This window comes from Corylus avellana, chromosome ca4, assembly GCF_901000735.1.
Source record: "Corylus avellana chromosome ca4, CavTom2PMs-1.0".
Taxonomy (NCBI): Eukaryota; Viridiplantae; Streptophyta; class Magnoliopsida; order Fagales; family Betulaceae; genus Corylus; species Corylus avellana.
In genome coordinates, this window is record NC_081544.1 from 21756074 (window position 1) to 21766288 (window position 10215).

General features: G+C 40.9%; 1 protein-coding gene across 1 annotated transcript in view; it reads right to left on the bottom strand.

The window, feature by feature from the left end:
- Positions 1-1055: 1055 nt before the first annotated feature.
- Positions 1056-10215, bottom strand: part of LOC132178764 (uncharacterized) — an 18060-nt gene continuing 8900 nt past the window's right edge. Inside the window, exon 5 of the mRNA XM_059591300.1 lies at positions 1056-1431. Within this exon, the coding sequence (XP_059447283.1) occupies positions 1380-1431 (52 nt within the window). The 3' untranslated portion in view covers positions 1056-1379. The remainder of the gene's footprint in view (positions 1432-10215) is intronic.

Consider the following 10215-nt stretch of genomic DNA (forward strand, 5'->3'; position numbering starts at 1 on the left):
CCGATTGTATTTCAATTGTACCGAATTACTAAATAACATTATTTATACTTGATACACAATGTCATTAGGAAACACAGTAGAAGAGAAGTTTGTTTAGTAGATTGTCATATGGTTGGCATACAACTGAAATGATGTAGCAGTGAAAATAAGCTTTTGAATCTGCACTAGTAAGAAAAAACCAAATCCGCACTTGTAAGAGAAAACCGAGGGTTGATTTTTAGTGTAGTCTATAACAATCTATTTATGGTAGTGTAGTCTATAACAATCTATGTATGGTAAAAAATATCATGAATGGGTGTTCAATTGCGGATCCATAGAATCCTTTGCCATAGTGAATTGACCACCATTTTGGTATCAAACCAACAAAGATTTGTGCAATGTGATTTTCGCTGAACCTAATGCATCCTGATGCAGAAGCTAGTAGTACCAAAACCCAAGGACTCTTAAGATAACACTTTCTATTAAGAAGCTAACACTCTTAAGAAGCTAGGGTTGTGCTTGATAACACTTTTTAAGAAAAGTTTTTTTATGTTTTGGAAGAAAAAGTGTTTTAATGTGACAAACATAAGCTGTTTGTTAATGTTTTGACTTTTTAGATTAAAAGGAAAAAGAAAAGGAAGAAAGGGGTGGCAAACAAACTTTCTTTGGCAAAATGTTTCATTTTCCTTTGTTACTGTTCATCATCATTTCCCAAAAAAATCAACATCAAAACATTCTAACTTTTTTTCACTTTTTATATCACATCATTCACTTTTCATTATTATTCAAATCAAAAAATCACTACAAAACAAAATTTTCTCTTTTCTATATCACTTTTTCACTTTTTTATATAAAACATTCTTACTTTTTTTATAACATCAATCTACGGTGTCTAAGGAAAAGGCTTTGCCAACCAATGCATTCTTTTGGTAACAACTCCCAAAACAAGTCAAATAAACTAGTCTTTCAAACATACCATGTAGTACATGTTATATGGAGAATGTCACTTTGAAATGCAATTAAAAGAATATGTACCTATTTAGAACGCATCAAAACGATTGACTGGGCTATGTAGATGGTCCAAACCTCAAACCTCACCCTTTTCTTTTCTTTTTTCCTTTAATACTCCACATTGTTCTCAAATGGACAAAATTTAGGTACATCATAAGCTTAAAGTGACAATTTGGAAATTAAGTCGGCACAAAATATCCACAAATTAGGTACTTCCATTGACCTGCATTTGAACCAAATGTACCAGAGTCCTTGGGGCCAGGCTGAAAATGCAGGCCGCCACAAGGAATATAGAGAATTCCCCGTTCAAATGAAGCAGGGACGCATTTATACAAGATCATTAATAATGGAAGACTAGATAATGATGCCCCAAACGCTACCTTCAGCTCCTAGGCAATGCTCCTTACATATTGGTCAAGAGTTGTATTGAATAGCTCGCTCCTACATAAAGCGAGTAAAATAGAGCCACAGTAAGAACAAAATTTGGGAAGGAAACTGAATAAAAATCAAAGTCATCTATAATCTGTCGTGGGGCATGCCTCCCTTAAAAAGTAATTAAAATGGAGCACTCCGAATGAATAATTTTTCGTATAATTATGAATAAATAAGGCTTGTGTCCAGGGCTGTAAATGAACCGAACTATCATTAGCTTAGTTCATATAAGCTCGACTCGAGCTTGGTTCATTTAAAATGAGTCGAACTAGAATAAAAATTTTGGCTTCAAATATTAAACGAGCCAAACTTGTACCAACTCGGCTCGGCTTAGCTAAACTTAGGCTCGTGAACCAAGTTCGTATAGACACAACTCAGCTCGTTTGAGCTCATTTAAAACTAGTTCATAATTATGCATCTGTATAAATATTCATAAAAGAAAATATTATACATAAATATATAGCATACATAACACATGTAATATTTCATACATGTGTGTGTATATATATTATAGTTTGATCTACTAATAATGGCATAAGAACAGCAACTACACTAACATTCGATTCAACTTAAACAAGATGCATTTTGAGACATTGTGATCCATTTTTTCTATTGGCCATGTTTTGTCTTTTAGCCTTAGATAAATAACTTAACTGGATAAAACGAATCTTCAATAGGAAAATGATAAGCTCCAACTGCATCAAGAGATTCATTCAAGGAACATCGAGACTAGTTGAAATACATATATAGGACTAAAATGATATTAAATAACTAATTACAAGTCATCATATATGATCCCTCCATCTCTACCCACAATTCACCGCCTCATGGCCATACCAATGCCCCTCCCTCCCAGCCTTACTCTGATCCAATGGCTCAGCTTAGTAGTAGTTGGTAGAAGTTGCCATTCTTTTTCCCCCTAGTGGTTTTTATCATAAACCCTAGTCGACAAAGACCAATGTCCCTCCCTCTTTCAAATCCATGGCTCTGATTGTGGACCTCAACAATTCCCATACTTATGGCCATCTTCATCATTGCATCTCTGACTCCACTGCCTAGAACTTGACTTCGAGCTTGACTCATTTGCTTCATTCAAGTTGAGCTCGACCGTGTTCAAACACAACCAATTTTATTTGAGATGAGTTCGAACTCTCTATTGGAGCTCGACTCTAGTTCAAGCCAGCCTATATTTTTATTGAGTCAAGTTCAAACAGCCACCACTTGGCTCGATTGCAACCCTACCAGCACCTAACAAGAATAGAAAAAGAGTGCCCTTGTTAGAGCTACAAATGAGGCAGGTGCACAGCACAGGCTAGGCTTGGCCAGCAGATGGCCCTCATTTAGAGCCCAAACCTCAAACAAGCTTGAGCCTCAGTAATATGGGCTTAGCTTGTTAAGCCTCTATAGATATGAAGCTGACAAAACTAGAACCACCCCCAGCCATATATTGCTTTAAGTTCTAATTCTAAACAATTTTCTTTTTTCTTTCCAAAGAGAGAAGGGGTAATGGGGAAGAGACTGGAAGAAAGAAGACCAATCTTCATTAAACCTTGGTTCAACATAATACGTCAGATCATAGGATGTTGATAAGCCCTAGTATTTGCTTTTCAAGTGATATCAATGTCCTACTTGTTCTTTAATCATAGTCATTATTTCACATTTACAATGTGTAGTTCTTAATTAGGAGTCACAAAAACAACTAGTAAAGTGGATCAACTATAAATCGTAAATAATAACTGTATACACATATAATATCAAAATCACACGAGCCTTAATGGCCATGTTATTGAATGATTCCACATTAAAAATTGTCCTATGTGGAATAAAAATTGTCCTATGCCAACATTTAATAATGATAAGTTACAATGCAATGCAAGTCTAAAAATTCATACCAGTAGGTGTATTGATTAGTGTTAAAATATACATACTTTAGCCCCTTAATTTACATATGTTAAGCTCTTAGTTTTGTTATTATTTGATTTTTTAGATGAAATATTCCTATTGATTTGTATGTGTTGCTCTCACTAGACGACAAAAGAAAAAAGCTCTCTTCTCTCTCTTATTTCCCTCATCGGAGGAGGTGTTGAGGAGTGGTTTCTAGTCTAAGGTGGGTGGCCGGAGGTGGTTAGAATGGGCTTATCAAGGAGGTGGTCGATTGAAGCTAAGGATTTTGGGATGATGGTGAAGGATGGGGAAGCTGGTTTAGAGATTAAGGAGAAAAGCAAAAGGTTGGTGAGGTCAGTGAAGTTGGGTAGTAATGAAGCTGTTTGGCTATTAAATATCTTTGAAGAGTTGACTGTAGTGAAGGATTCCAGGGTATTTCATGATCATTCTAAGCCGGGCTATCCTAGATTATTCGCCCAGAAGTGCTTCAACAGATATGGAAGTTTTTTGGTGATTGAAGAATGCGATGGAAGGGAGAGGCGCAGGTCAGTTATGGTGCCGGAAGGAAAGAATCAGAAAGGATGGAATAAGCTGGAGTCTGAGCTCCAGATTGCTATTAGATTCATCCAACCATTCCTGATGGTTCCAAAAAAGGATGATATGAAGAAAAGGAGGAGCTTTTTTGAGGTGTTACAGGCCACGATACGTCCATCGGAGGAACTCTTTTTACCTTCGACAGAAACCATCGCAAGAATCCCAAAATGGCTGTCAGGGGAAACTGGAAAAAATGTTGCACCACAGAAGAAGATGAACGTGAACGTCACTGGTCCAGGGTCAGAATCGATAGCTATACTCAAACGCCCAGATGGTATACGTTCGGCGAATGATAAGGGCAAGGCTCCGATTGAAGGGGGATGCATGGAAGCTTCAGGGAGACAGCGGTACATGATGGAATTTCCGGCCATTCCTTTGCCGGTGCAACTTGTGTCTCCGGTGAAGATTTCTCCGGTGGTTTCTGGATTGTTGGGTAGTGGCAATTTGTCTCATGCAGCGATGGAGGTGCAAGGACGCAACGTACCAGGAGGAACGAACAATTCTGACAATGGACACGTGGAGTTTGGAGGATTCGAATGCGTTAAATTAAGGAATACTCTGGAAAAGATTCAGCAAGAGGTAAAAGAGTGTCTGGAGCGCTTGGCGAAGGGGAATTGCAGGCATTGCGCTTGTGGGCTTTCAGGCCTTGGGCCTAAGCCAACTAACCAAAGTGCAAAGGAAGGTGTTAATACACAGCCCATGCAGTTGTTGAGCGAAACCCAGAGGGTGGGAGAAAGGAATAAGAGAAGAGGGAGACAGAAAAAGAAAAAAAGGCCGGTGCGGGTGAGGAAAGTTCAAGTGGGCTGGACATACAAGAACGGCGATCCAGGAGCTTCATCGTCCACTGCTGGTCATCAAGCAACACTGGGTCAAGCGCCGGGAGGTCCATCGGCGAGGTCTGCGCGGGGCGTACTAGGAAAAACACCATCTAATGGTGAGTTGGGGCTGTCCGGCATGAGGGCTGGAATTTTACACTTGGGTTGGCGACAGACAGTGCCGATGGGGAGAGAGAAAGCGCCGGAGGTGGAACTAGGTGACGGCAGAGGCTCCGATGTCCAAGAAGAAGGATGGAATGCAGTTCCGATAGGTCAGGAGTCTCGGGCTTTGGTGGCAGGGGGTGGGTCTGGGTCTCTGGTAGTCCAGGCTGGTTGGGCGACGACAGCAGGGACTGATTCAGACCTCCCGGCAGTCTTTGCTTCCCGGGAAATGTCGCCTAGATCGGGAACTCCATCCGCTTCTAAGACTGTGGGAGCCTGCGAACAAATAACAGAAAAAGGGGAATTAATTTCTCCCGGGGCAGGATTGGAGGTTGGGTTAGTAGGAGGAATGGAAGGTTTGGAGGAGGACTGTGTGGGAATTCCTTCGGATTCCAGGAATGATATGGACATGGGACCTACTCAAACCAATTTGGAACTATACAATTCTCCACGTTCTGTGGAGAAATCTGCTCCACTTAAGGAGACTCCAGTGGTAGGATTGGAATTAGAGGTTTATGAAGGGGAGGATCTTATTCCATTAATGAGTTGCTCAGCTCCGGGAAACATGGGGAAAAAGGGATCTAAGTCAACAAACAGGGTTTTGAAGCTTGTCAAGGAATTTAGCCAATTCGTGGGAATTACGTGTGATGGATATGAAGGAAAATTATTGGAGCTGTTTGCGGATATCATTGCAGAAAATGAAGGGAAGGGGGCAAGTGTGGCATCAAATGCGGGAAAGAAAGGATTGAGGGAACTCAATAATCTGGTAAGTTCTATTAATTATGAAGGGAACTCTAGTCGGGTTAGGGCTAAAGGAAGGGCACAAAGAGATAATCCATGAAGCCAAGGATTATTTATTGGAATGTGAGGGGGTTAAATGAGGGCAATAAATGCTTGAAGGTAAGAAATTTACTTAGACAATGGAAGGGGGATATTGTATGCCTTCAAGAGACGAAAATGAAGTATATTTCCAATAAATTTGTGAGAAAATTATGGGGATGTGCTTATGCTGATTGGGTTTTTGTTGCATCAAGAGGAGCTTCGGGTGGAATCTTATTGATGTGGGATAGAAGGGTGGTCACAAAGATTGAGGATTATGTGGGAGAGTATGTTGCAGCCTGTTCTTTTAAGAACGTAGAAGATGACTTTGTTTGGGCTTTTGCGGGAGTCTATGGTCCGAACTTTGATCACATCAGGCACCGGCTATGGGAGGAGTTGGCTGGTCTTACCAGCTGGTGTAATGTGCCTTGGTGTATCGGCGGTGATTTTAACGTGACTCATTTTCCTAGTGAAATGGCGGAGGGAGCACGTCTCACTCGTGCAATGTCAGATTTTTCGGACTTCATAGCTGAGCAGGGGCTTATGGATCTCCCATTAGCCGGAGGGATATTCACATGGTCGAATTCTTATTCCCGGTCTAGGATCGATCGCTTCTTAGTCTCTCCAAAATGGGAAATTAAGTATCCTGGCTTGATCCAGAAAAGGATGCTTAGATTGTGCTCGGATCATTTTCCCATCTTGCTCGATTGTGACGGCATGGTTAGGGGTAAGAGGCCTTTTAAATTCGAGAACATGTGGTTGAAATCTGAGGGGTTCGTGGACAAGGTACGGGCTTGGTGGTCCTCTTATAATTTTTTTGGCTCTTCAAGTTTCATCTTGGCTAAAAAGCTTAAGGCATTAAAGGCAGACATTAAAAGCTAGAACGAGATGGAATTTGGCAATGTGAGTGCTAGATGCTTAGAAAAAGCGGAAGAATTGAAGGCCATGGAGAGTTTGGAGGAAGAGAGGGAGCTCGATGAAGAAGAGAAGGAAAGAAAAACGGTGATTTCCAGGGAGTTGGAGATTGATCTTCTACAAGAGGAGATCAGTTGGAGACAAAAGTCCAGGATTAGGTGGCTCAAGGAGGGGGATAAATGTACTAAATTTTTTCATCGAATTGCCAATTCGAATCGGAGGTGCAATTCTATTGACTCCATAACCATTAATGGAGCTATTAACTCCAACCAAGACATCATCAAGGACCAGGCGGTGCAATTCTACGAATCTCTGCTCTCTGAACGTTGCAATTGGAGGCCTAGGGTGGACAATCTTGCGTTTGATTTATTGGAGGCGGATGAGGCCAATCAAATAGAATCTCCTTTCGAGGAAAGGGAGGTTTTGGAGGCGGTTAAAGGTATGGATAGAGATAAGGCCCCAGGTCCAGATGGTTTCTCCATGGCATTTTTCCAAGATTGTTGGGAGGTGATAAAGAAAGATATCATGGCGGTATTTTCAGACTTTTATGCTCATGGTAAGTTTGAAAAAAGTCTTAATGCTACTTTCATTTCCCTTATTCCAAAGGTGCCTGGGGCTACTGAATTTAAGGAATTTCGTCCTATTAGCCTTATAAGCGGAACTTACAAGATTATAGCAAAAGTTCTTGCTAATAGGATGAAGATGGTTGTGGCAAGGGTGATATCAAAGCCTCAAAATGCTTTCGTGAAGGGTAGGCAAATTACGGATTCGGTTCTTATTGCAAGTGAATGTCTTGATAGCCGGATCAACTCGGGGGAAACGGGGCTGCTTTGTAAGCTGGATATGGAGAAGGCCTATGATCACATAAACTGGGAGTTTTTATTATATCTTCTTAGGAGATGTGGCTTCGGCGAAAAATGGTGTTCTTGGATTGAGCGTTGTATTTCAACTGCTCGTTTTTCGGTGTTGATCAATGGCACTCCGTCCGGTTTTTTCAGAAGCTCACGAGGGGTGAGGCAGGGGGATCCCTTATCTCTATTCTTGTTTGTCATAATTATGGAGGCGTTTAGTAGGATGATTGGTACGGCCATCGATAATGGTTTTATCTCGGGTTTCTCAGTGGGAGATAACTTGTCTGAGAGGATCACCATCTCTCATCTTTTATTTGCAGATGATACGCTGGTCTTCTGTGGGGCGAATATTAATCAAATCCGCTCCATTAAAGCATTACTTATTTGCTTTGAAGCCGTTTCTGGTCTAAAGGTAAATATGGCTAAATCAGCTTTGATACCGGTAGGGGATGTGGAAAATGTGGGAGAATTGGCTGGGATTTTGGGCTGTGGTTTAGCTTCTCTACCTTTGAAGTACTTGGGTCTCCCTTTGGGCGCTTGCTTCAAGGCCAAAAACATTTGGGATGATACCTTGGAAAAGGTTGAGCGTAGGTTGGCGAGCTGGAAAAAGTTGTATCTATCTAAGGGAGGAAGGGTCACTTTGATCAAGAGCACTCTTTCTAATCTTCCCACTTATTTATTATCCCTCTTTCCCTTACCTGCTTCTGTGGCCAAGCGAATAGAGAAGCTCCAACGTGATTTTCTTTGGGGAGGCTTAAACGAAGAATTCAAGTATCACTTGGTTAGTTGGGACAAGGTATGCTCTCCTATCAACAAAGGTGGCTTAGGGATCAGGAAGTTGAGAGTCTTCAATCAAGCCTTATTAGGGAAGTGGCTATGGCGTTATACGCACGAGAGAGAGGCTTGGTGGAGAATTGTGGTAGATGCCAAGTTTGGTTCAACATGGGGTGGATGGCACTCTATTGACAACCCCGGTCCTCATGGGGTGGGTCTTTGGAGGCATATTAGAAGAGGGTGGCGAGTGTTTTCTAAATATATCAAATTCGACCCAGGAGACGGATCACAAATCAGATTTTGGGATGATGTTTGGTGCGAGGAAATGACTCTTAAGGAAGCGTATCCTGGCTTATATAACATAGCTAATGCAAAAGATGCATCCATTGCCGATAATTTGGAGTTTATGGGTGGAAATCGTCAATGGAATGTTAGCTTCCTTCGATCGATCCATGATTGGGAATTGGAAGTGCTAGCCTCGTTCTATACTACGTTATATTCTCACAAGTGGAGTAGGGGAGGGGTGGACAAAATTTGGTGGATCCCTTCGAGAAAAGGGAAGTTCGATGTTAGATCATTCTATAACATCCTGGTAAGCAAAGAAGCAAGTCCTTTTCCTTGGAAGAGCATATGGCGCACCAAGGCTCCTTCGAGAGTGGCTTTCTTTACTTGGACGGCGGTGTTAGGGAAGATTCTCACAATTGATAATCTCAGGAAAAGGAATATCATTGTGATCAATAGATGTTGCTTATGCAAAATTGATGGGGAGACTATTGATCATCTTTTCATTCATTGTGAGACTGCTCGTTCCTTATGGCAGGCCATATTCAGTCGTTTTGGGTTGTCTTGGGTAATGCCTAGCAAGGTGGCGGGCCTGCTTGCTTGTTGGTGGATGGGAGGCCGCTCTAGGAGTGCTGTTGTTTGGAAAATGGTCCCTCTATGCATTATGTGGTGCCTTTGGTTAGAAAGGAACGAGAGATGCTTTGAGGACTCTGAGAGATCATTGGAGGAGCTCACGGCCTTCTTTTTCCATACACTTTACACCTGGACAGCGGCTTGGCTTGCTCCTATAGTTATTAGCTATCTTGATTTTCTTGTTCTTTTTTCTTCTTCTAGCTAGTCGTTTCCCTTGTATACCCCCTACGTACTAGGGTTGCGCCCCTCTGCGCTTTTGATATATAAACATTACTTATCAAAAAAAATTTAGTCCTTTTACTTTTTGAGGGGACAAAAATATTCTTCAAATATAACAAATAGGATATTCTCCCGCTCAAATGAACTGGAGAGGATCTTAATTCTATTAAATGCTACAGAATTTTAAAAATTCTTTATTAAATGTTGTTGCATTTAAATACTTATTTAAAAGTCCTGATATTCAATGTTTTACCTTCTTTTTTTTATTTTTTATTTTTTATATTTTTTTTTTACATGTCCGCACAAAAGGGGAGGGGGATTCAAATTGGTGACATCTGCTTCATTAAGCGTGATCCGAGCTGATTGAGCTACCTTCTGAGCATTTCAATATTTTATCTCTAGTAAATGATAATGTTTTGTTATAGAGAGCATCTTCTTGGTCTTTGCACAAAAGGTTACTTTTGTGCCATTAATTAGAAGGTGACACATAGCCAATCAACCTAGACTTATTGTAAAGACAAAGATATAGCCACATTCATCCTACTAAATATAAAAGAAAAAAATTTTAAAAACTAATTATTATTATTATTATTTTTTTAAAATTAAATATGCCTGCCACCCCATATCCGGGCCATGTGGTGGTCGGTGCACCACCCCAGGCAATGGGGTGGCCAGCGAGCAACCCCTGGTTTCTTCGTCATTTTTTTTTTTTTTTTTTTTTTCCCACCTTTCGGCTAAACTGGGCATGTGGAACAAGCAGCCCATACCACTTTTTCTTCATCTTTTCTTGAATTCTTTTCTTTTTCCAATTCTCTCTACATATTGTGTTGCAACTAGAAGTGGTA